The sequence below is a fragment of the Theropithecus gelada genome, chromosome 4 (assembly GCF_003255815.1).
Source record: "Theropithecus gelada isolate Dixy chromosome 4, Tgel_1.0, whole genome shotgun sequence".
In the NCBI taxonomy this organism is placed as follows: domain Eukaryota; kingdom Metazoa; phylum Chordata; class Mammalia; order Primates; family Cercopithecidae; genus Theropithecus; species Theropithecus gelada.
Genome location: NC_037671.1, coordinates 44506831 through 44532758, shown reverse-complemented (window position 1 = coordinate 44532758; position 25928 = coordinate 44506831). Strand labels below are relative to the sequence as shown.

The following is a 25928-nucleotide window of genomic DNA, read 5'->3' as shown; positions in this document are numbered from 1 at the left end:
TGAAGGGTTGGAGGGAGGTATTTGTATTTTTAATCAGAAAGTGAAAAGCTCCCAAGATCAAAGGTGTGATCTGGAAAGGAGCTTCAGATCCTGTGTCAGGAACTGAGTTAGCCTGGAAAGAGAGTTGCTCACCTAGAGCCCTTCCCATCATCGATTCTGCCTCTTTTCACTAGACCATCTGAGGGGCGAGTCTCAGATCACCAGCGGATTCTGTTTTACAGATTAGGACTTGATGTCACTTCCTCTGTGGGCTTGAGTCTCCTGTCTCCAAGATGGACCTCCCTGGAGCAATGTGGGGCCCAGCTAAAGAGACATGGAGTGAGATGGGAGGATCCCAGCCTGGCACCCCGACTCTTTCTTCACTCTGCGTCCCTCTGCTTACCTCTCAATTTCTTCCCCTTCTACCTCTTCAGAGTCTGCCTGGGCCAGCTTGGTTGCTTTGTTAACAAGGCTAAGGGAGGGGGTGAGACTGGAGGAGCTTAGACTGGAGGTCAGAACTTCCAGGGTAATCTCCTTTTTTTTTTTTTGAGATGGAGTCTTACTCTGTCCCCCAGGCTGGAGTGCAGTGGCGCAATCTCGGCTCACTGTAACCTCCGCCTCTTGGGTTCAAGCGATTCTGCTGCCGCAGCCTCCTGAGTAGCTGGGATTACAGGTGCCTGCCACCACGCCCAGCTAATTTTTTAGTATTTTTAGTAGAGACAGGGTTTCACCATGTTGGCCAGGCTGGTCTCGAACTCCTGATCTCGTGATCCACCTACCTCAGCCTCCCAAAGTGCTGGGATTACAGGCATGAGCCACTGCGCCCGGCTGCCCGGGGAATCTTCTAATAGTCTTAGGACGGCTTAGCTGACCTGGGCTCACCTCCCTTGCCACCTGCCCCGGGCCCACCTCCCTTGCCACCTGCCCCCTGCACTGACGATCATGTTCAGTCACCCAGGAGATGATGGAGAGGCTGATCAGGCCTCCTGGAAAGGAAGGAAGAGGGCCCTAGCTGGAGAGATCCATCAGCAGAAGCCAGGGAGGAGACACAGACCCTTGCTCCCTGACGCTCCTCAGGGCCAGCATGGGGCAGGAGTTTAGCTGGGAGGAGGCAGAGGCAGCTGGCGAGATAGATGTGGCAGAGCTCCAGGAGTGGTACAAGAAGTTCGTGATGGAGTGCCCCAGCGGCACACTCTTTATGCATGAGTTTAAACGCTTCTTCAAGGTCACAGACGATGAGGAGGCCTCCCAGTACGTAGAGGGCATGTTCCGAGCCTTCGACAAGAATGGGGTAAGGCACCCTGAAGGGAAGGAACGGTGGCCAGTCCACCTGGCGCCTTCCTCCACGAGTGTCCTCAGGGAGCGCTCCCAGTTCCCCACTCCGGCTCTTTCTCTACTCTTCTTTCCACTCCATCTCTCGTTACCTTTTCTGTGTCACTCCCCAAACCCTTCTGTCTCTTCTCTTTTGTCCCTTTCCATATTATCTGTCTCTCCTTCCCTCCCTCTATCTCTCAGCTGTCGGCTGATGCTCCCTGTGTCCTCTTCTTGAGAGCTGAAGGGGGACTGGCAGACAGTCCAGGTCCTCTCTTTGTGTACTTTTGGCCAAGACTCTGCAGCCAATGACTGGGTTTTCACGTCTGCCAGAGACCCTGTCACTCTAAACACTAGGAGCAAAAGAGATGTTCCAAATGGGATGAGGTATCTTAGCATGGGCTATGAGCTCCCTCTCGTTGGGGTTCTTCGAACTGAGACTGGTCAGATTCTCCCTGTCAAGAATGCTGGAGGAGGCTCCTGCATGGATTGGGAGACTGGGAGGATGACTGCAAAAGCCCCTTTCAGCTCTTAAAGTCCAGGAAGGTTTCATGAAATCATTCAGACCAGAGTTTCTCTAAGCCCCCCAATGTCACCAGTTGTGCTAAGAAGATAACACATCTTGTAAATGCACCTGGGGATTGAATTTTAAATTTCAATTCAGTTTAAAAACCCCTTGATTATTTAAGGTTATCCAGTTCAGTGCCCTGGCAATCCTGCAAACCACTGGATTTGCCTCAAATACCTATTTAATCTGGAGAAAGCATCAGTACTCCACTTCTCAGTGCGTGGAGAATTTAGCTTTCTAAGCTGAATCACTGGGAATGCCACTTCAGGTCTCATCCTGCCGCTGGGACCAGTCAGTGCACATCCCCACAGTGCCTGTCCCGGGACAGGATGGTGAGGTCAGCATCTTCAATTCAACAGAACCTCCTCAGAGATGAACCCCATCGACCACCCCACAGGGCACAGAGCCAGTTTCGGGCTTCTTAGCACTCCCCCTCTCCTCGGTCTCCTCTGAGTCAGCAGCAACCCTGGGTGGGAGGGGCAGACTTTTGTTATTCCAGATTAAATGATGAGAAAGCTGGGCAAAAGGAAATGAATCCATTTGCCCAAGGTCTTAAGTGCTCCTGCTTAGAAGGCAGATTTTTTAAAGAGAGAAGATGAGTTTTTAAAATAATTGATGATTTTTTAAAATGTCTTAAGAAAAGTAAACAAATATATCAGGTCATAAATAATAAGACTCATTTAAGTCCATCAATCTTCCCCAGATTCATCTAAAAATCAATACAATCATGATTCAAGATCGAAAAGGGCTGATTAAGCCCCTAGGCATATTGTTGTACTCCTTATGCCTCATCTCTTCTTATAAATCGGCATATCATGTTCATCAATGTTTTTTCCTTTTTGGATAATTTCTTAATTTTGCTATGATTCTAAATTTACAGAAAAGTTACAAGAATGATACAAGTAACTCCCATATGCAATTTATCCAAATTTCCCCAGTTATTTACATTTTATCTCATTTACTTTATCATTCTGCCTCTCTCTGTATACATACATATATATAATGTATCCTATAAGTATATATACATGTACATGATACATAATTTATACATATGCAGAATATATACATATACTTTTTTTAAGAGAAACTTACAGATATCATGCCTATTTATCCCTAAGTAGTTCAGTGTGTATTTTCTTTTTCTTTTTGGTTTTTGAGACAGGGTCTCACTCTGTCACCCAGGCTATAGTACAGTGGCATGATCTCAGCTCTTTGCAGCCTCTGATTTCCAAGGCTCAAGGGATCCTCCCACCTCAACCTCTCAAGTAGCTGGGATTACAGATGTGCACCACCATGCCTGCTAATTTTTGTATTATTTACTTATTTATTTTGGTAGAAACAGAGTCTTGCCATGTTGCCCAGGCTGAAGTCCAGTGGCACGATCTCAGCTCACTGCAATCTCCACCTCCCGGATTCAAGCGATTCTCGTGCCTCATCCTCCCGAGTAGCTAGGATTATAGGTGCGCACCCCCATGCCTGGCTAATTTTTGTATTTTTAGTAGAAACAGGATTTCACCATGTTAACCAGGCTGGTGTCGAACTCCTGACCTGAAGTGATCCGCCCACCTCGGCCTCCCAGAGTGCTGGGATTACAGGCATGAGCCACTGCACCTGGTCAGCTTTCTTTCTTTTTTCCTTTTTCTTTTCTTTTCTTTTTCTTTTTTTTTTTCTTTTTTTTTTTTTTTTTTTTTGAGATAGAGTGCAGGAGTGTGATCTCAGCTCACTGCAACCTCCACCTCCCAGGTTCAAGCGATTCTCCTGCCTCAGCCTCTCCAGTAGCTGGAACTACAGGCGAGTGCCACCATGCCCAGCTAATTTTTGTATTTTTAGTAGAGACGGGGTTTCACCATGTTAGCCAGGATGGTCTCCATCTCTTGACTTCATGATCCGCCAGCCTCAGTCTCCCAAAGTGTTGGGATTACAGGCATGAGCCACTGCACCCGGCCTTCCTTTTCCTTTGTTTGTTTGTTGTTGTTGTTGTTGTTCGGTGTGATCACACATTGCATTTCCTTGTTGTATCCTCCTTAGTCTTCTTTAACTTGGAACCTTTAATCTCAGCTTTTCTTTTTTATTTGGCTGTGACATTTTTGAAGACTGCGCACCTCCATGCCTGGCTGAATTATGTGGTAGGACACCCCACAATTGGTGTTTGCCTGAATTGGCAGAATTGCCACTGATGTGCTGTTGTGTCCTCGGTGCATCATATCATCAGGCATAAGATGTCAGTTTGTCCCATCACTGGCACAGTTAACTTTGATCACTTGGTTAAGGTGGTATCTGCCATGTTGCAACACTGTAAAGTTACTATTTTTTTTCTTTGTAATTAATAAGCATCTAGTAGGGATATACCTTAAGACTAAGTAAATATCCTATTGTTCAGTCAAATTTTCTACTGGCTTTGGCATCTGTTGATAATTTTCTAACCCCACCACCCCTTCTCTATTTACTAGTTGGCATTCCACTGTAAGGAAGAGCCTCCCTAGAACGTGTTTGTAAGTTCCTCTCTCAGGGACTGAGTCTTCTTTCCCACTTAATCTTTGTCTCCAAACCTACACCTGACTCCATTCCCCTTTATATCGAGGAGTGTCATTTCTGAACAATCGGTCTGAGATTTCTAAAGCAAATCAAATCAAAAGAGTTTATGGATCTGGTTCACATGTGAAAATCTGAGGTGATGGAAACTGGTTTGGTGGAGACAAAGGGGTAGGAACACCTCATCTCCGCCACTCTCCCTTGCAACTCTGGTGGTTGCCCTATGACCGCCTAGAATGGAAGAAAGGGGAGGGTCAAGATCAAATGTCATTTGGGATTCTTGTATAAGATGCATTGGGGTCAGGGCTGGTGCACAAATGTGGCCAATTCAAGGAGAAACAGGGCAGATAATCCCACAGAGCCGGTGACACGCCCATCCTATTCCTGAGTAGACAGAGCCATTTCCATCACTCTCAGGCCTCTGTGGGTAATTGGAGCTGACAAGGTCCCATGCACAGCAGATGAGATTAGTCCCAGCTGGAAGTTTCCCAGAAATGGTCCTGGGGTTTCCAGTAACCTCTCAGATGAGATCACTTGTCTAGAGATCACTCTGGACTATGTCTCATATAAGGCAAGGAGTCATGGAAACTGAATCATGTTGAGAGGATGTTGCAGGAACAGAAGTTTTGGGACAAAGAATGAGGAAGACTGGAGATCTAGAGCGTGGGGATTTGTGGTGGTTTCAGGTTTTTTGTTTTTGTTTTTCTTCTCTTGGCATCCCCAAGCACTAAGCTCATTTGCTGGACAGAAATAGATCTTAAGTGGAGACTGCAAGTTTTTCCGACTTGATGAACTGGAGGAGATGTGTGCCTGGAAAAGCTCTGCCACTTGCTGGCTGGGTGGCCTGGGAACCTCTGGGTCCCAGACTCCTCATCCATAAAATGGGGATAATAAATCATCCTCATTAAATAAGAAATGCAAGTTTGCTTTGTGGTAAGCTTAATAAATAACAACGACTCAAGAAAATAGCCTTTTAAAGAACTGACAACCACTGCCAAGTGTCTACCCTAAAAAAAAAAATACCAGAGATGTAAGAAAAGGTATACATGCAAAAAAAATGTTCATTGTGTAATGGAAAATATTAGAAATATGTTCAACAAAGGGAATGTTCAGTACCGCCTCCCCACCAAAAAAAAAAAAAATGGAAGTTGACATTTTAAATAATTTTTAAAGACATGAGAAAATGTTACATGAAAATGAAGGAAACAAAATTATAAATATAATCTGACCTCAATTAGGTAAGTATATGACGGGGAGTACAGAGACCATATACTTATAGGAATTATATAAAAGATATGAATAGAACACTTCAGGTACTAAGGTAAGCTCGTTTTGTTTTCTTCTTAGCTTTTCCTTAGGCTTCTTGCTGTTTCCCTCATTTTCTGCCATATCTCCTGTTGCTCAAACCTTGTTCACCCAGGCACTCCTTGATCTGGGGCTGGGGCTCCTGAGTGTCCTGACCCAGTGGGACAGAAGTGCTCTGCTCTGGGCCATCGGTATCATTTCCGATAACAAAGTCATGTGAATGACAGGCACTCCTGGGGGATCTGATGGCTCAGATTTTTTTGTTTGGAGAGTGGAGGTCCCAACCCTGGAATAAGTGAGCACCTGTAAGTGAGACACTGGCACAGCTAATCCACTGCAGCCACCACCAGCAGCAGCCTGTCACCCCAAGCACATTTGGAGAAGAAAGCAAGAATATATCCTCTTTCTTGTTTACGGCTTTAGAAATCGTTATTGCTGCTGCATTTCTGTTACAAGAAGTTTCTGTTGTTTCTTGGTGAGAGTCACCTTAGAAGTAGACTGTGCCTCTCTCCCTTCCTCTGCCCAGTTAGCATCTGAGCTCTGTGCTCCCCCACCCTTCCTGGATGGGCTGGAGTCACAGGCCTGTTGTTCGGTGTAATGTACACCAGAACTTAGAAGTGGGTAGGGCTGGAGACACTGCCCGTCTGCCTCTCTCTGACTTGGGGTGAATGAGAATGCAGAGGAAAATTTCAACATGGGCTCTGCTTTCTAATCTCCTTCAAAACTGTCTTAGTCCCAAATTCAGATCAAGTCCATCATTGACTAATTGATTCATGAATATCTATTGGCTTCCAGCTCTGGCCGTAAGTGGCACTGTGCTAGGCACGGAGGAGAAACCCAAGCAATGTCAACCCCTCTCTTTTCCCCAGGAGCATATAACGTGGTTAGAGAATGAGACATATTTAGGAAACAGTTAAGTGACAATGCCAGAGAAAGTCCCAAGCTGTGTAGAATAAGCAGTAGATGCTGAGGATGTTAGAATGGGGAGGGAGAGAGCACTATGGCTGAATAGATCAGAGAACGAAGACTTCCTGGAGGAGGAGACTGTTGAGCTCAGCCTTGAAGGATGGGTAGGCTTGGGTGATCATAGAAAATGAGAAGAGAGAATGTTCTCCAGGCTGGGTGTGGTGGCTCATGCCTGTAATCCAAACATTTTGGGAGGCCAAGAAGGGAGGATCACTTGAGCCCAAGAGTTTGAGGCCAGCCCGGGTAATGTAGTGAGACCCTGTTTCTAAAAATAAAGAGACAGATGATTGATAGAGAGATAAATAGATAGATAGATAGATAGATAGACAGACAGACAGATAATGTGATACAGATGATAGATATAGATAGATAAATAGACAGATAGATAGATAATAGAATGTTCTCTACCCCAAGGGTGGAGAAAGGCTTGAGCAAAGATGCAGAGGCCGGCCAGGCGCGGTGGCTCAAGCCTGTAATCCCAGCACTTTGGGAGGCCGAGACAGGCAGATCACGAGGTCAGGAGATCAAGACCATCCTGGCTAACACGGTGAAACCCCGTCTCTACTAAAAATACAAAAAAAAACTAGCCGGGCGAGGTGGCAGGCGCGTGTAGTCCCAGCTAATGTAGTCCCAGCTACTCGGGAGGCTGAGGCAGGAGAATGGCGTAAACCCGGGAGGCGGAGCTTGCAGTGAGCTGAGATCCGGCCATTGCACTCCAGCCTGGGTGACAGAGCGAGACTCCGTCTCAAAAAAAAAAAAAAAAAAAGATGCAGAGGCCACATGGATTAAAATGAGGAGGAGAAGCCCTGTGTTTGCTGGGATGAATGGCATATGCTCTGGGGAGGTGGGCTGTGCCCTCAGCAGCATCCACATCTAATGCAGGACAACACCATTGACTTCCTGGAGTACGTGGCAGCCCTGAATCTCGTGCTGAGAGGCACCCTGGAGCACAAGCTGAAGTGGACCTTCAAGATTTATGATAAGGACGGCAATGGCTGCATCGACCGCCTGGAGCTACTCAACATTGTGGAGGTTAGTGTCTCTGCCCATGGGCCAGCAGCCTGGGCACTTGAGCACTGCTGGAGCTCTGAGGGTTGGCTGCAAGTGGCCAGCGGGGACTGAAGAAGAGGCCTTGAAATCATTCTGAGTGTGTTTCCTGTGTTCTCGTTCTGAGTGTGTACTTTCTAGTGGAATTAAGCTAGAAATCAATCACAAAAAGATTATTAGAAAATCCCCATCTGTGGAAATTAGGCAGTAGACTTCCACATACTCCGTGGATCAAAGAAATACTTTCCCTTCTCTCTCTCTCTCTCTCTCTCTCTCTCTCTCACACACACACAAACACATACACACACACACACACGTGTCTTAAATTGAAAAATAACGCAAGCATGATATACTACAACTTGTGGAATGCAGCTAAAGCTGAACCTGCAGAAAAATTTATAGATTTAAAATGTACATATTAGAAAATAAGACTTAAAATGCATACATTAGGAAATAGAGGCTGGATGCAGTGGCTCATTGCTGTAATCTCAGTACTTTGGGAGGCTGAGGTGGGAGGATTGCTTGAGCCCGGAAGTTCAAGACCAACCTGGAAAACAAAGTGAGACCCCATCTCTACAAAAAGTTTAAAAATTATCCAGGCTTGGAGGTACATGCCTGTAGTCCTAGCTACTTAGGAGACTGAGCTGGGAGGATTGCTTGAGCCAGGAGTTGGAGGCTGCAGTAAGCTATGATCATGCCACTGCGTTCCAGCTGGGGCAACAAAGTAAGACCCTGTCTCAAAAAAAAAAGAAAATATATATTAGGAAACAATTAGAAAATGCATACTATATTAGAAAATAAGACTTTATATATTAGAAAATCAATGATCTAAGAGGCCATCTAAGGAAATTAGAAAAAATGAAGAGTAAATTAAGGCCAGGTGGAGGGACTCACACATGTAATCCCAGCACTTTAAGAGGCTGAGGTGAGTGGATCACTTGAGCCCAGGAGTTCAAGATCAGCCTGGGCAACATAGTAAGACCCCATCTCTACAAAAAATACAAAAAAAAATTAACTGGGCATGGTGGTATGCACCTGGTCCCAGCTACTCCAAAGGCTGGGGTGGGAGGATTGCCTGAGCCTGGGAGGTCGAGGCTACAATGAGCTGTGATTGTGCCACTGCACTCCAGCCTGAGCAACAGAGTGAAAACCTGTCTAAAAAAAAAAGGTAAAATAAACCCTTGTCCGGGAGCAGTGGTGGCTCACGCCTGTAATACCAGCACCCTGGGAGGCCGAGGCGGGAAGATCACAAGGTCATGAGATCGAGACCATTCTGGCTAACATGGTGAAACCCAGTCTCTACTAAAAGTACAAAAAACTAGCCGGGCGTGGTGGCAGGTGCCTGTAGTTCCAGCTACTGCGAAGGCTGAGGCAGGAGAATCGCTTGAACCTGGGAGGTGGAGCTTGCAGTGAGCCGAGATGGCGCCACTGCACTCCAGCCTGGGCGACAGAGCGAGACTCCATCTCAAAATAAACAAATCAATAAATAAAATTAAATCCAAAAATAGTAGAAGAAAGAAAATAAACAGCAGAAATCAATAAAATAGAAAACACAAATGCATGAGAAAAAGTCAAGATCAGAAGTTATTTCTTTTAAAAGACTAACAATCACTCTCTATTAGCAAGAATGATTAAGGAAGAAAAGAAGTGCCTAGTGCATTCTAGACTCTGGCGTGTTCCCTGCGTTAGCCAGACCATCGTTAGCCATATTTCACAGAGCAAGAAGTTGCTTCATAGAGATTCTGTAATCTGCCCAAATTAGTCTACCTAGAAAGTGCTGGAGCTGGATTTAACCCCTCAGTCTCCCAAGACACGTCGATGAGGCCTACTTTGTGCTGGGCACTGGGCTGGGCAGTGAGGCCATAGAGGTGCATAAGACACAGCTTCTGTCCTCAGGGAGCGCCAGCCTGGGAGCTAAGGAAAACCGTCATATGTGTCCATCTCTTCCGCATTTACATAGTGCTTTCTTTTTTTTTTTTTTTTTTTTTTTGAGACAGAGTCTCATTTTGTTGCCCAGGCTGGAGTTCAGTGGCACAATCTCAGCTTACTGCAACCTCTACCTCCTGGGTTCAAGCAATTCTCCTGCCTCAGCCTCCTGAGTAGCTGGGATTACAGGCGCCCACCACTGTGCCTGGCCAGTTTTTGTATTTTTAGTAGAGACAGGATTTCACCATGTTGGCCAGGCTGGTCTTGAACTCCTGACCTCAAATGATGGCCTGCCTTGGCCTCTCAAAGTGCTGGGGTTACAGGCGTGAGCCACAGCGCCTGGCCTACATGATGCTTTCACAAACATAGTTTCACCACGAGAGGAAACAGGGAAAAGGAGAAACCTGGGTTTTTCCCTCCCGTCCATGAGGAGGGAACATGTGTATCCCCATCTTTCTGTTTTACACATGTACAGACACACACATATATAGATACACTGAATTTTCTTCTCTACATCTCTATTTCTTCCTGTGTAGAATGCGATTTAGACTCATGGTGACTTAAACCTCCCTCATTGGAGGTTTTGGATTTGGGCTTTGCGGCTCACAGTGGAAATGCAAATGGTGTTGGGGTCAGGTGGGGTGTGAGGCCGGGAACTCAGCTGGAATTAGGCCAGTGGGATTCTGAGAGCACCGCCTTAGGACAGGTCAGTTTTGATCTGGATCCAGATTACGTGATCCTAAGACGCACAGCCTGGGAAGCCAGCACTGGGGAAGTGGCGCTGAGGGATATGGGTCACGGGGGTGAGGGTGAGCTTGCAGGGTCTCCCATCAATGCAACTGAGTTTTCTTTGGCAGGGAATTTACCAGCTGAAGAAAGCCTGCCGGCGAGAGCTACAAACTGAGCAAGGCCAACTGCTCACGCCCGAGGAGGTCGTAGACAGGATCTTCCTCCTGGTGGATGAGAATGGAGATGGTAAGAGGGGCAGAGATGTGTAGGGGGTGCTGCCCACTCTGCATCACTGCCACTTTCTGGCCTCACATCCTTGGGCAAGACCCTCCACCTTCCAACCCTGGGGTCCTCATCTATGAGAAGGCTGTGGAGAAGATGACATGAACTAACAAAGGGACTCATGAGCACGTGTTTGTAGGAGCGACTAAAAGTCCTATAGGAGTTGCCGATGGAGGCCAAGTATGCAGAATAGAAAGAATTGGAACTTTGGAGTCAGGCAGGGAGTGATATATTGAGTTTCTCGTCCTGGTCTCAATTTCCTCATCTGGAAAATGGGGATAATAATAGTGGTTGAGAGGAATGAATGGGATAATGTGTTTAAGAGCAGGCATAGGGTAGGCCTCCATTCAGGCTGCTTGGGCTCTCCTCCCTGTAGCCCAGTGCCCAGCCCCAAGGCTGTGTGGGGTGAGAGCTGGCTTGGAATACACACACGAGCCCTCCAGATCTCTCAGCTCCACCCAGCATTTCCGTGGGACCGTGTGCAAAAAATCAATTCATCTGCAAAGAAAGCCCCCTCCACCTTTTTTTTTTTTTTTTTTTTTTTTTGAGATGGAGTCTCGCTCTGTCGCCCAGGCTGAAGTGCAGTGGCGCGATCTTGGCTCACTGCAAGCTCCGCCTCCCAGGTTCACGCTATTCTCCTGCCTCAGCCTCCCCAGTAGCTGGGACTACAGGCGCCCACCACCACGCTCAGCTAATTTATTTGTATTTTTAGTAGAGACGGGGTTTCACCGTGTTAGCCAGGATGGTCTCTATCTCCTGACTTCATGATCCAACCGTCTCGGCCTCCCAGAGTGCTGGGATTACAGGCATGAGCCACCGCACCCAGCCTAGAAAGCCCCTTAAAGGTGGCAGGAGACTCCTGGAGATTCAGACACCTGACAAGCCTCAAGCTTGGGGCCTGAGACTGCAGGATAGTTGGCATAAGAGGTGTAGGCGCATCCTGGGAGTGAGGTCTCCCCTCCTGCCCCCAGACTCAGGTCTCCCCTTCTTCTGCATGACCGCCTCTCCTCCCCCTTGCTCAGGCCAGCTGTCTCTGAACGAGTTTGTTGAAGGTGCCCGTCGGGACAAATGGGTGATGAAGATGCTGCAGATGGACATGAATCCCAGCAGCTGGCTCGCTCAGCAGAGACGGAAAAGTGCCATGTTCTGAGGGGCCTGGGGCCCCTGCATGACTCCAGGCTCACCCAGGTTTCCAGGGTAGTGGAAGGGTCCCTGGCTCAGCCTGCTCATGCCCACTCGTCCCCTGGTGTGGACTTCCTGGCACCCCCTGTGCAGGGCTGAGTGGGGATGGGGACGGGCTGCTGGGTCTGAAGTGGCCAACAGGGCATAGTCCATTTTGGAGGATTCCCTGGGATGGTGAAGGGAACTGGGTTACTTTTCCCGTTCAGCTGTTCCCGGGAGAACTATGCCTTGGCTTGGTGGTTGTGGGGCTCCCACGGTTTCTAGGTGTTCTCAGTTGGAAGCAGGAGCCAACTGAGGGGTGAGGGTCCCACAAACCAAATCAGAAATGAGAACACAAAGACTGGTAGGAGGCAGGGGTGGTAGGGTGTTGAGACTGAAGAAAAGGCAGGAGTGTTGGGAAGCAGGGGGCGGCGATAATTCTCTAACTTCCAGGATGCTGAGGGGCGTTAATGGGGAGGACCCTGGCCTCCTTCTCCCCAAGGCATCCTCACCAGTGGTGGCAACAGGAAAAATGGTAGCAAATACGCTGCAGGCTGTGGTCTTTCTGCCTTTGGAAGGGTCGGCTGTGCTTAAAGGGGCTGTTTCAGCTCTGCCTGGGAGCTGCTCCGGGATCCCCTGCTGCCAACCCACCATTCCCCCAACAATCCTCCCTTTCCATCCACATCCCCCGCTATGGACCTTCCACAACTCCCAGCCATAAGCTGAATGTTTCTCTTTAAAGGATGGAGAAAACTTCTGTCTGTCTCTGGCGAGAATTGGGGGCCTGCTGACTGGGGTTCATGGGCCGGACTTTGCTTCTAATGGCTGTGTGACCCAAGACAGTCACTTCTCCTCCCTAACCTCAGTTATGTCTCAGTGGCACGGTGAGCAGGTCGGACTAGGCAAGCAGTTTTGGATTATTATATTTTTAGATGTGGAATTATTTTTTGTTATATAAACTTTTATGTGTAACTCCAGTATAGAAACTAGATTAAAAGGGAGTCTCTCTGGTTGAAAGGGGGTCTGAGTACCCTCTGGAACTGGAGGCACCTCTGAAAAAAGCAAACTGAAAACCAGCGTCCTGGGTCACTGTTACTCCTATAAGACAGTTTAAAGTGAGACCTGGAAAAACATTTGCTTTATCTTGAATAGATAGGTTGTTATGTTGGTGTATAAAAAATAAAACTAACCTATTAAACCTGCGACTTCATAGCGTGCTATTTCATATGATATTCATATAAAATTTCCTTTAGACACCAATTTGGTAAAAAATGATTAGAAAAACATTGGCCAGGCACAGCAGCTCACACCCGTAATCCCAGGACTTTGGGAGGCCAAGGTGGGTGGATCACCTGAGGTGAGGAGTTCAAGACCAGCCTGACCAACATGGTGAAACCCCGTCTCTACTAAAAATACAAAAAAAAAAAAAGGCCGGGCGCGGTGGCTCAAGCCTGTAATCCCAGCACTTTGGGAGGCCGAGGCGGGCGGATCACGAGGTCAGGAGATCGAGACCATCCTGGCTAACATGGTGAAACCCCGTCTCTACTAAAAATACAAAAAACTAGCCGGGCGTGGTGGCGGGCGCCTGTAGTCCCAGCTACTCGGAGGCTGAGGCAGGAGAATGGCCTGAACCTGGGAGGCGGAGCTTGCAGTGAGCCGAGATCACGCCACTGCACTCCAGCCTGGGTGACACAGCGCGAGACTCCGTCTCAAAAAAAAAAAAAAAATTAGCTGGGTGCGGCGGCAGGTGCCTGTAATCCCAGCTACTTGTGAGGCCGAGGCAGGAAAATCACTTGAACCCGGGAGCTGGAGGTTGCAGTGAGCCAAAATCGCGCTATTGCACTCCAGCCTGGGTAACAAGTATGAAATTCCATCAAAAAAAAAAAAAGAAAGAGAAAGAGAAAAGGAAGGAAGGGAGGGAGGGAGGGAGGGAAGGAGGGAGGGAAAGACAGAAAGAAAGAAAGAGAAAAGCAAAGCAAAGCAAGCGGGCCAGGTGGGGTGGCTCATGCCTATAATCCCAGCACTTTGGGAGGACGAGGTGGGCGGATCACCTGAGGTCAGGAGTTTGAGACCAGCCTGACCAACTTGGTGAAACCCCGTCTCTACTGAAGCTACAAAATGAGCCAGGTGTGGTGGCATGCACCTCTAATCCCAGCTACTTGGGAGGCTGAGGCAGGAAAATCGCTTGAACCCTTGAGGCGGAGGTAGCGGTGAGCCAAGATCGCCCCATTGCACTCCAGCTTGGGCAACAAGAGTGAAACTCCATCTCAAAAAATATGTGTGTGTGTGTGTGTGTGTGTGTGTGTGTATCCAGGTGGGACACACATATGCCCCAAATTATGAAGAAGGTATGTGCATGACATTGAGGGATGTCCTAATTACATGCAGACACCTTCCCAACTCTGACCTTCAGGATTTCCCGACAGGCAGCCAGCCAAAGGAGCAGAAATGTCAACTCCCTTTTTCTTTCTGTCTGAACCAACGTTCAGACAGAACGACCTCTACCTCTACCTTCCTTCCATGTCTGTTGCTCAGTCCCTGGCTGACTTCCTTGTCTGGGGAGGTCCAAGTGGTGGACAGGACATGAGCAAAATGCACCCCGTCATCCACCCAGTGGGGCACTCTCTGACTTGGTATTTTACTTATTTTTCCCCTCATTTTCTCTCTCCCACTCCTGAATGTATTTATGTATTTATTTATTGGAGAAGGATCTGGCTCTGTTACACAGGCTGGAGTGCAGTGGCGCAATCTTGGCTCATTGCAACCTCCACCCCCAGGCTCAAGCGATCCTCCCACCTCAGCCTCCTGAGTAGCTGGGACCACAGGTGCACACCACCAAGGCCAGCTACTTTTTCTATTTTTTTGTAAAGACAGGGTTTTACCATGTTGGGCAGGCTGGTCACAAATTTCTGTGCTCAAGTGATCCACCCACCTCAGCACCCATCCCAAAGTGCTGGGATTACAGGCGTTAAGCCACCATGCCTGGCTTCCTCTCCTGAATTTTCATTTACTCCCCACACCTCCCCCACACCCAGCTGAAGTGAAGACTCAAAGCCCAGAAGAAAGAGCATCTTTGAAAAAATGGTCACAACTGCTCTAGCCTCTGCGTCTCCCCAGGTTCCTGCAGCAACCAGGTAGCTGTAATTCAGGGACAGAACCAAGAAAACCTGCCTTGGACTGAGTTGGGTTTTTCGTTGCTGTTGTTTTGTTTTGTTTTGTTTTTCTGAGACGGATTCTCGCTCTGTAGCCCAAGCTGGAGTGCAGTGGTGCGATCTTGGCTCACTGCAAGCTCTGCCTCCCAGGTTCACACCATTCTCCTGCCTCAACCTCCAGAGCAGCTGGGACCACAGGCACCCGTGACCACGCCTGGCTAATTTTTTTGTCTTTTAGTAGAGACGGGGTTTCACCGTGTTAGCCAGGATGGTCTCGATCTCCGGACCTTGTGATTCGCCCACCTCGGCCTCCCAAAGTGCTGGGATTACAGGCGTGAGCCACCGCACCCAGCCTGAGTTGGGTATTCTTAAAGTTGAGATGTGCAAAGATGCGGATGGGGCCCACCTGTAACAGACTGTCCCACTTCCCAACTGGTATCAGGTGTCACTGCAGCAAGAGGGATTTAGGTTAGACCAGGGATAGATTATTTGCAATGAGCAATGAGTCACAGATCTGTGGGGAGCCATGGAGCACCATATGTCATCAAGGAGGGGAAGTATGAGGGACTTGTGCAGGCTATTCTGAAAAAATACGGATTTCTTCTCGAGAAATGAGGATTTTCTACAGAACCACCCACCCTCTTTCACGTTTTGGCCAACACCAAACCTTCCCAGAGTGAATGCATGCATGTGCATTCAGATTCAGATCTACATTGTCATCTAAATATTCCACCCTTTTTTTCTTTTTATTTATTTGTTTATTTTTTTGAGACAGGGTCTCACTCTGTTGTCCTGGCTGGAGTGCAGTGGTGTGATCTCGGCTCACTGCAACCTCTGCCTCCCGGGTTCAAGCAATTCTCCTGCCTCAGCCTCCCAAATAGCTGGGATTACAGGCGCCCGCCACCATATCCAGCTAATTTTTGTATTTTTAGTGGAGATGGGATTTCACCACGTTGGCCAGGCTGGTCTCGAACTCCTGACCTCAGGTGATCTGCCCACCTCGGCCTCCAAAAGTGCTGGGATAACAGGCATGAGCCACCGCTCCCAGCCCCCTTTTTCCTTTTTGGAGAGGGGTCTCACTATGTTGCCTGGGCTTGTCTTGAACCCCTCGGCTCAAGCGATCCTCCCACCTCAGCCTCCTGAGTACTGGGGATTATAGGCATTTACCACCACACCTGGCAAAACATCCCATCCTTATCTTGCTAGTAGGATTATAAGTCTCTTGAAGGAGCTGTGTTTGCTTGTTTTCCCTTACTGGGGACCTAGGAGGTACTCCCTAAAAACAGATATGGTGATTCTTACTGTTTTAAATTTGGTAAAATTTAAATTCCAAGGGATACCCCAAATTTGCACCTAAGAATGCTCCTGTCCACATCACACAGCCCCCCACATGTGACACATACATCACAGAGAATGCACCTCCAACCACCCCACATGCATCACCTTCTTCTCCACATTCGGCCCCAAAGCGCTCTTTCGTGTTCAAAGTCAAACGCCACCTCTGTGATGCTGTCTCTGAGTCAGACGCCTATAGGTGTCTCCTACAGAAATCTGTTCATAAGTTCTCTTAGCATGTTTTATTATAATGATGTTTGTCTATAGGTCTCACCATTAGCCTATGAGTTCCTTGAGGATGAAAACTGTCTTCTCTGTACATCTAACATCTAGCATTAGTACATAGTAGGCGCTCAGTAAATGCTTGTTGAAGGGAGGCGTGAATCAAATGCAAAGCACACAAGTAGGCTCCAGGGTCCCCGGGGCAGAATGGATGTGTGATTGCAGCACTGAGATTGAAGCTGCAGCCACCGGATCTGCAGGATTCCGTAAGAGGCCTGGGAAAGTTCAGCTCTGCCTCAGAGAGTCCACATCCAGAAGAGCATGGAGAAGCTCAGTGGAGAAAGCTGGGAAAAACTGGGAGAGGAGCCAGAAGGGCTAGGGGGTCACCAGACAGCAGAGGGATGCTGAATAGTGCCCCCAGCAGGGAGTGCTGCAGTCAGCTGTCACTCAGAGGGGCCAGGAACCATCCTTCACTGTTCCTGGCTCTGGCCTCCCACTGCTGCCTCTCTGCTGCCACCATGTACCCCAAAGAGGCGAGCTAAGCCTCTGAGTTTAGTAGATTCTATCTAGGGTTAAGACAAGAGCAACACCACCAGTCACCACCATACCACCCCACCCCCTAGTGCAGAAGCAGCTGGGCGGTACGCTCAGCCGGCTGCCTCAGCGGCCTCCTTGTCAGCCCCCTCCTCATCTTGCTCGCCATTCTGGAGCCTGCGCACAATGCGGGTAAGGTCCAAGCTTCGTGTCAGTGTGTCCAGAAGCATCTGGTCCTTCTGGACGCCCTCTATAAACTCTTCCAGGGAGAGTTCCCCTGGGGTAGAGAGAAAGGGAATCAGGGGGAGGAGGGTGTTCATTTCTGCAGTCCAGAGCACAGAACCGGGTTCTTGCCAGGGGCAGGGACAGAGCTCAGGCGAGGAGAAGCGACCTGCAGGTGCAGCAGGCAGAGGCACCCAGAGCCCAGATTCTGGTCCAGGGGCCCCTAAAAGCCAACTTTGTGGCTGGGGCAGGTGGAGGAGGTGACTAGCCCGGGGACCTTTGGGCCTCCTCCTCCCCTCCTTCCCCTCTCCTCTAGTGACCTTCCACCCCTCATGACCCCACATCCATGGTGACCCCTCCCCTGGGGAGCCCCTCCTCGGCCCGCTCACCATCCCCGTTGACGTCAATCTTGGAGAACACTGTATCGGTGAACTCCTCTGCAGTCATGGCGGTATCGCTGCAGGGGTTAATGGCGCGAATGGCCTGGGAGGGAAGAAGGGGCAGAAGTGAGAGGGGCCCATCCTTATCCTATCTCAGGGGTGGGAGTGGGGACGGTCAGAGCTTGGGCGGTTCCCAAGAGCAATGAAGAGTAGAGTGCAGGGTACCCGGGGGCCTAGGCAGAGCTGGGACTCAAGAGTCAAACTTCTATCTTCTTTTGGTATTGATGAGGAAACTGAGGCCCAGGAAGGGAAGGAACGTGGCCTGGGTCACGCAGCTGGTGAGGTCCACAGCCGCCACTAGGATCCTCAGTCCCACATCCTGTCTCAATCCTGAGATTGCTGTTCTAACCCTGGGCTCTCAGCTCCGGGTCCCACCCAGGCCGCTGCCCCCAGCCCTGGCCGGGCCCTCTGCACCTGGATGATGGTGAGCAGCTCGTCGCGGTCAATGCAGCCGTTGCCGTCTACATCATAGAGCTTGAAGTACCAGCGGAGCTTCTGTTCCACCTTCCCCTTGAGGACCAGGCTGAGCGCCGCCACATACTCCATGAAATCAATGTAGCCGTCCTGGGCGAGGGGCGTGGCCGCCGTGAGCCCACCCGGGCTCCGCCCACTCCGTCCTCAGGCCCCGCGCATCATAACCCAAGTCTCCACCCATCTCGGCAAGCCCCAAGAGATGCTGAGGGGAGCCCTGGACCTTAGGAGATGCGGCCAGGGAGGCCAGCCCTGTCTCCGCCGTGACCTGTCAGTCTTCCTAGACGCCCTGTATAGCCCACCCTGCCTACCTCAGAGGCTGCCAGTCAAATCCAATAAGCCAGCACCCACTGGGGTGTGAATGGCTATGGCACGGTCTGTTCACAGGCATCTGGATTTTAGCGAGCGCTGCCTGCTTCCCTGTGATTGTCAAGCATGAGACTTTCCAGTTAGGGGAAATGGGAGACGTGTGCGTAGATGAGAGGAGGAAGAACTGCACCCCTAGGGATGGGAGCCTGGTTTGGGTGAGCTTTTGGGGGTTTCTCACTCTGCCGCCTGAGGGGCTTAGGCCCCCCGGAAGGCCTTAACCACTCTGAGTCCCACAGTGGGCTCATTCAGTCCCAGCCCACCTCCCAGGGCTGTCATCAGAACAGAGTCCAGAGAGGCCCCTAGACAGCACTGGTTGAATAAGCAAGAAAACTGCTAAGGAGGTTTCCTCTTGGGGAGGGGACACCGGTTGAGGATACTTTTGCTGTTCATTTTTTATCTTTCTGTATTGTTGGAAATTTCTGCGATGAACTGGATTGCTTTTGCAGTTTTTTTGTTTGTTTGTTTGTTTGTTTGTTTTTTATGTCTGAAAAGGGGCAATGGAAAAGGTGTGGATTTTTGTGCCAGAAAGACCTAAATCACCTTAGATAAGTCTCATGACCTTGAGTCTCCGTTTTCCCAGCTATAAAATGGAATGACAGTGTGCACTTTTCAAGGTTGTGGTATGGCGAGGCGCGGTGGCTCAAGCCTGTAATCCCAGCACTTTGGGAGGCCAAGACGGGTGGATCACGAGGTCAGGAGATCGAGACCATCCTGGCTAACACGGTGAAACCCCGTCTCTACTAAAAAATACAAAAAAACTAGCCAGGCGAGGTGGTGGGCGCCTGTAGTCCCAGCTACTTGGGAGGCTGAGGCAGGAGAATGGCGTGAATCCGGGAGGCGGAGCTTGCAGTGAGCTGAGATCCGGCCACTGCACTCCAGCCTGGGCGACAGAGAGAGACTCCGTCTCAAAAAAAAAAAAAAAAAAAAAAAAAGGTTATGGTATGCATTAGATTCAATGAAAATATATAGCAATACTAACAGTTTTTTAGTGCTCTCCATGGACTTCCTAGGCTGACAGCTTTATTCACTTTACTCATTTAATCTCATGGCCACCCCCAAGAGGTGAGTATTTTTGTCTCTAGTTTGACTGAGAAAGTCAAAGTTGAGAGAGATTAGGCCACACAGCTAGTGAATGACAAAGTCTCACCTAGAAAACTGGGTCTCCTAAATCATCCTATACCAGTCCTCAAATGCAGATGGAGATTTACATAGATTTGTGTGCACCTGTGTGATCGTCAGACAAACCCAAGCCCAGACAAACATTTGAAGTAGGCAAGGCAAATGCCTGTCCCCCAGGTCTCAGTCCCCGCTCACGTTCTGTACTCCCCAGCCCTGCACATCCCAAAGATACAACCATTTTTTTAGTGCAGGGACTGGCAAACTTTTTCTATAAAGAGCCAAAGAGAAAATATGCAGCTTTGCAGCCACACACCCTCTGTTATTTCATGTGAAAGCAGCCATAGACAATTGTCTATGTAAATAAATAGATGTGGTGAGTTCTAATAAAACTTCATTTACAAAAACAGGCCTGTGTGCTGTCATTTGCCTATCCCTGTTTTGTTTAACTCCTCTCTGTATCAAAACTTCTGACCAGGCACAGTGGCTTATGCCTGTAATCCCAGCACTTTGGGAGGCCGAGACGGGCGGATCACGAGGTCAGGAGATCGAGACCATCCTGGCGAACACGGTGAAACCCCGTCTCTACTAAAAATACAAAAAATTAGCTGGGTGCGGTGGCGGGCGCCTCTAGTCCCAGCTACACGGCAGGCTGAGGCAGGAGAATGGCGTGAACCCAGGAGGCGGAGCTTGCAGTGAACCAAGATTGCGCCACTGCACTGCAGCCTGGGTGACAGAGCGAGACTCCGTCTCAAAAAAAAAAAAAAAAAGAGTTATTCCTTCTTTGGGAGCATTTTGAGTGTTGAACATGATGACGCCATCCCCTCAAGTCTCCGTACCACAGGCTCTGGACTCTGCTCACCTGCTCCCACTTCGGGAAAGCCCTCGGGCTCCCTCATACCACACTTGAGGTTGGGACTCAAAGCCTGTAATCTACTTTGGTCCCTTATCCTCAAATATTAGTGAGTTTTAAATAGCCACTGAGCCCCAGCTTTCCCAAGAAGCCCCACCCATGATGGTGCCTGGACCTTTTGGGCAGCGAGGGAAGGAGCCTCTCCCGGGTCTGTGGAGGACATGTGGCAGCGCCTCATTTCGTCCTTACTTTTCAAGTGAGGGGCCACAGGGCGGGGAGCCACGTTTGCAGATTTGGGTTCTTCCACAACTATGTCTTGACCAAATAGTTCCAAATGAATGGAAGATTTACTACAAAAACCAACAAACTTCTTAACTAATTCTCCCGACATCCACAGCATCCCCAAGACTGAGAGGGGAGATGATGGGCTCAAGGTCACCCAGCTGATGAAAGCTAGGGACCCAAACCCACAGTCCCAAATTCGCCTTTCAGTGACCCCTCTAGCTTACCAATCAGGAAGCCCTTACCCAGTGCATCCAGGGGGCTACTAGGGAGACACACAATATGACCATTGTGTGGACCTTCAGGCTCATTTGAGAAAAGGTGATACCCAGTGATGTGAGGTCACTGGGTATTTTGAGGTTGGGAGTATTCTGGATTCTCCAGGGACCAGGCAACCCTGTCTGTCTCCAGTCCTCATGTCCACAGAGCATTATGAGTGGCCTGCCCATGCCAGACAGCAAGGCTGGAGAATCATCATCTTGCTCCCCGCTCTCTGCCCCTCCACCCACACCCTTGAAAGCTTCAGAGGGTTTTGCAAAAGCACCACGTATGGGACCAGCACATCGCAGGTGTTCAGTGACCATCTTGGAAGTGTTTACACTCGTTTTGGAGTAAACCAAGATATGCCTGTGGCAGAGGCAGAGGAAGCCATTGGATTCAGCCTCAGATTACACTAATTTTGGGGCCTCTCTGTCTTGCCCTAGAAAGTAAGGGCAGGGACAGTGTCTGATTCATTTCTAACCCCCCAGTGTCCTGATTCAGTCGGTGCTCATTAAAGCACAAACATTAGATCCGTTGAAACCCTAGCATCAAAAACCCACCTCTCAAGCAAACAAATGACTGAATAAATGAAGTCGCTCCCCAGTGGACACTTCTATGCTCCTCTCTGCTCTTCCTCACCCTCAGCTGGTCAGGCTTCCAGAGGGGTCCCTCCAGCACTCCCCCTCCCTGCCACTGGGCCCCTGCTCACCTTGTTGAAGTCAAAAGTCTCAAACATCTGCTCCACGTACTGGCTGGCCGACGGGCTCAAGTTCTTGAGGCCGAAGAACTGGCGGAACTCATAGAGGGTGAGTTGGCCAGAGGGGCACTCAGTCATGAACTTCTTGTACCACTGGTGGCACTCAGTGCTGCTCAGCTCCTCCACCGACTTTCCCTCCATCACGTTGCCCATTGCTCAGACCTTCAGGGGGCTGACGCCTGAGATGGACAGGTCCTGTTCGCTGCTCCTCACCCAGAGGTGTCTTGGCGACAACGGGCCGTCCTCTCTCACAGGCCTGAGTCCTTCGGGCCTGAGCAAAGAAGGGCCTGATGGATCAGATGGTACCGGGAAATGTGGAGAGGAAGAGAGAAGAAGTAAGAAGCTGATGGCCCACACTCAAACTCACAGATGCCAGAGAACTGGTGTTAAGAGTCTCCACTAAATCCTTGCAGCCCCAGTGGAGACTATACCCCGGAGAAGAGAGTTGAAAATAGAACAAGGCTTAGAGAAGCAGAGTCCTTAGGATTACAGTCTTGAGCTATAGGTGAGAGGATTTTTTAACCCAGTTTGCAATCTCCTAATCCCTTCTTACCACCACAGAGTGGGTGTCAGCCAGAAGCTGCTCTGATCCTATGACCTTTGCGACCTTCTTCTCCCGGTTTGAGTGGATTCACAATGCTTTTGGATTCTGCCCTCAATCATGGAATTGAGGTATATATGAGATAGAGCGGGCTTCTTGTCCAGAGATGGCCAACTGTGGGCTCCTGACAGGGCTGCTGTGTACAGTTATCCAGGCTGTGCACTGCACTTGGCCATCATGACTGAGTGGGTCCAATCGTACCATGGATGTGCTAACATATAAGGGCACCTGCGTGGATGCAGAGTCTGTGGGCTTCCAAGATAAGCCTTGAACAGCCAGAGAGAACCCCCTCCTACATTAGCCTGCACCAGTACACACCAGTGCACACCAATGCACACACATACACACACTCTTACACACTGGTCCTGTTCTGGCCACACTCTCGTGTTCCTGAAGGTTGCATCTTTCCCATCTTGAGAGCCCTGAATTCAACCTTCCATCTGACTCTGAGCCTCACACCATCACCATCACCTTCTAGGGGCACGGGTGGGGGACATGGAGTGTGTGCCTGGTGCCCTGGGGTGTGTGTGAGTAGGAGAGTGCAGGCACACAGGTGCATGGGTGAGCTGCTATCTGCTGGGCCTGGAAAGCTCCCAGGCCAAGCCTGGGGGGCCTGTCTATGCAGCAACAGCTTTCTCTGATGCCTGGTGGGATGTGTACTCCCTGGCCACACATTTAAAAGCTGGCTCAATTACGGAACCAGCATTTGGGTGCAGGTGCACTTAATCTGGATGCTGCCAGGAAAACTTAAAGCCAGTGCTTGCCCTGCCGTTTTTCCCTTGTTTGCCTTCCTCCTTTACACATGTGCCACACCCAGGTCTCCTAACTCATCTAGAGGGAACCATTGCCCATATTTCTGCGTTCCCCACCAGGGCCTTGGACACTTGATCAAGTTGTGCACTGATACACAATTTATACAATTTATATAAATAATATATAATTACATGTAAATAGATTTATATAAATATACAATTTATACAATAGGTAACATATATCAAATATATGTGTATACACATCTCACAATGGGCTAGGCTATGCTACAGTAACCAACCACTCTAAAATCTCAGTGGCTGAAAACAACACAAGCTTGTTTCTTGCTTACATTACTGGCTGGGTGACCTTGAGCAAGTAACTTAACCTCTCTGAGCCTCAGTTTCCTCATTCTTAAAATAGGAATAATGGTGCCCATCTGATAGGGCTATTAAGGGCAGTAAGTGGGGCTGGGCACGGTGGCTCACACCTATAATCCCAACATTTTGGGAGGCCGAGCTGGGTGGATCACTTGAGGCCAGGAGTTCGAGACCAGCCTGGCCAACATGGTGAAACCTCATCTCTACTAAAAATACACAAATTAGCCAGGTGTGATGGTGCACACGCCTCTAATCCCAGCTACTTGGGAGGCTGAGGCAGGAGAATCGCTTGAACCCAGGAAGCAGAGGTTGCAGTGAGCCAAGATCGCACCACTGCACTCCAGCCTGGATGACAGAGCGAGACCCTATCTCAAAAAAAAAAAAAAAAAAGAGTATGTGAGTTAACATAAGAAAAGCATTTAGAACAAGGTCTGGCCCAGAGTAAGTGTCCCATAAATCTTGGCTATGACGTTATTTTGTATCTATTACTGTAGCACGTCTGGCGTGCTGTTCACTACAGTCTAGGTGCACTTGTACTGCATCTTTTTTTTTTTTTTTTTTTTTTTTTGAGACGGAGTCTCGCTCTGTCGCCCAGGCTGGAGTGCAGTGGCCGGATCTCAGCTCACTGCAAGCTCCGCCTCCCGGGTTTACGCCATTCTCCGGCCTCAGCCTCCCGAGTAGCTGGGACTACAGGCGCCCGCCATCTCGCCCGGCTATTTTTTGTATTTCTTAGTAGAGATGGGGTTTCACTGTGTTCGCCAGGATGGTCTCGATCTCCTGACCTCGTGATCCGCCCGTCTCGGCCTCCCAAAGTGCTGGGATTACAGGCTTGAGCCACCGCGCCCGGCCAGCAGCATCCCTAGGTTAGAGCCAATCATGCTCTTGTCCCTTTAGCCCCATTCACTCTGGGTCCTGGACAGCTAGAAGGGCTATGTGTAGGAACAGACATTCAACTTGCCTCACACGGGCCACCTACCAGCTGTAGTCAGGCCCTAGGGAAGGTGGAGGCCTTTGTTAAAACCTTATCAGATTCAGGCTCATGCCTGTAATCCTAGCACTTTGGGAGGCTGAGGTGGGCAGATCACAAGGTCAGGAGTTCGAGACCAGCCAGGCCAACATGGTGAAACCCCATCTCTACTAAAAATACAAAAATTAACCTGATGTGGTGGCGGGCATCTGGAATCCCAGCTACTTGGAAGACTGAGTAATCCCAGCTACTCGGGAGGCTGAGGCAGGAGAATCACTTGAACCAGGGAGGCGGAGCTTGCAGTGAGCTGAGATTGCATCACTGCACTCCAGCTTGGGCGACAGAGCAAGACTCTGTCTCAAAGGAAAAAAAAAAATTGTTCATGATGAGCATATGTTGCTCACAAAATCAAAGAGGATAGTTATTTTTGAAAAAGAGACCAACTGAGACTGTTGTACCTCTACTCCGCATAAATTGACGGCGGGTACACGGGGGTAGGGAGCTGAGTTCTCCCTGCTTCAGTCGGGTTCTCCACAACAAGTTAAGGGACAAGGAGAGGACTCCTTCTGGGAACTTGCTTGGGGCCCAGCTGGAAAATGTGTCCTTGCAGAGGCCTCTCAGGCCTGAGATTGGGAAATGAAGAGGTTGGGGACAAGGCAGCAGCTCATCTTTCCCTGTCTGTCTATTTAAATCCCTCTCCCTCTTCATGTGTAAGCACAAATGCCACCTCCTCTGTGAAGACTTCCCAAATCGCTCTCAAATATCTTCCTCCCGCAGCATCCTGATATTTTATGTGTTGTGACTGTTAATTTTAGGACTGGATGAAGGGATACCCAGCAAACTGGTAAAGCTTCATTTCTGGGTGTTTCTGTAAGGGTGCTTGCCGAAGAGACTGGCATTTGAATTCATAGACTAAGTAAGGAGAATCTGCCTTCAGCCTATGTGGGTGGGCACCATCCAATTGGCTTAGGCCTGGATAGAAGAAAAAGGCAGGCGAAAGGTGAATTCTCGGCCGGGCGCGGTGGCTCAAGCCTGTAATCCCAGCACTTTGGGAGGCTGAGACGGGCAGATCACGAGGTCAGGAGATCGAGACCATCCTGGTTAATATGGTGAAACCCCGTCTCTACTAAAAAGTACAAAAAAAAAACTAGCCGGGCAAGGTGGCGGGCGCCTGTAGTCCCAGCTACTTGGGAGGCTGAGGCAGGAGAATGGCGTGAATCCGGGAGGCAGAGCTTGTAGTGAGCTGAGATCTGGCCACTGCACTCCAGCCTGGGCGATAGAGCGAAACTCCGTCTCAAAAAAAAAAAAAAAAAAAAAAAAAGAAAGGTGAATTCTCTCTCTCTCTCTCTCCCACCCTCCCTCTCTCCCTCTCCCCCCTGGAGCTGCAACACCCTTCTTCTCCTGCCCTCG

General features: G+C 49.3%; 2 protein-coding genes across 2 annotated transcripts; one reads left to right on the top strand and one right to left on the bottom strand.

The window, feature by feature from the left end:
* Positions 1-927: 927 nt before the first annotated feature.
* On the top strand, positions 928-12219 carry GUCA1B (guanylate cyclase activator 1B). Its single transcript, XM_025383439.1, has 4 exons — positions 928-1270; positions 7544-7693; positions 10492-10609; positions 11668-12219. Exons 1-4 carry the CDS (start codon positions 1064-1066, stop codon positions 11793-11795), a joined length of 603 nt encoding a protein of 200 aa, XP_025239224.1. The 5' UTR covers positions 928-1063; the 3' UTR covers positions 11796-12219.
* Positions 12220-16520: 4301 nt separating this feature from the next.
* On the bottom strand, positions 16521-22288 carry GUCA1A (guanylate cyclase activator 1A). Its single transcript, XM_025383154.1, has 4 exons — positions 21773-22288; positions 18126-18275; positions 17661-17754; positions 16521-17326 (listed from the first exon to the last, which is right to left on the bottom strand). Exons 1-4 carry the CDS (start codon positions 21971-21973, stop codon positions 17163-17165), a joined length of 609 nt encoding a protein of 202 aa, XP_025238939.1. The 5' UTR covers positions 21974-22288; the 3' UTR covers positions 16521-17162.
* Between the last annotated feature and the right edge of the window lie 3640 nt (positions 22289-25928).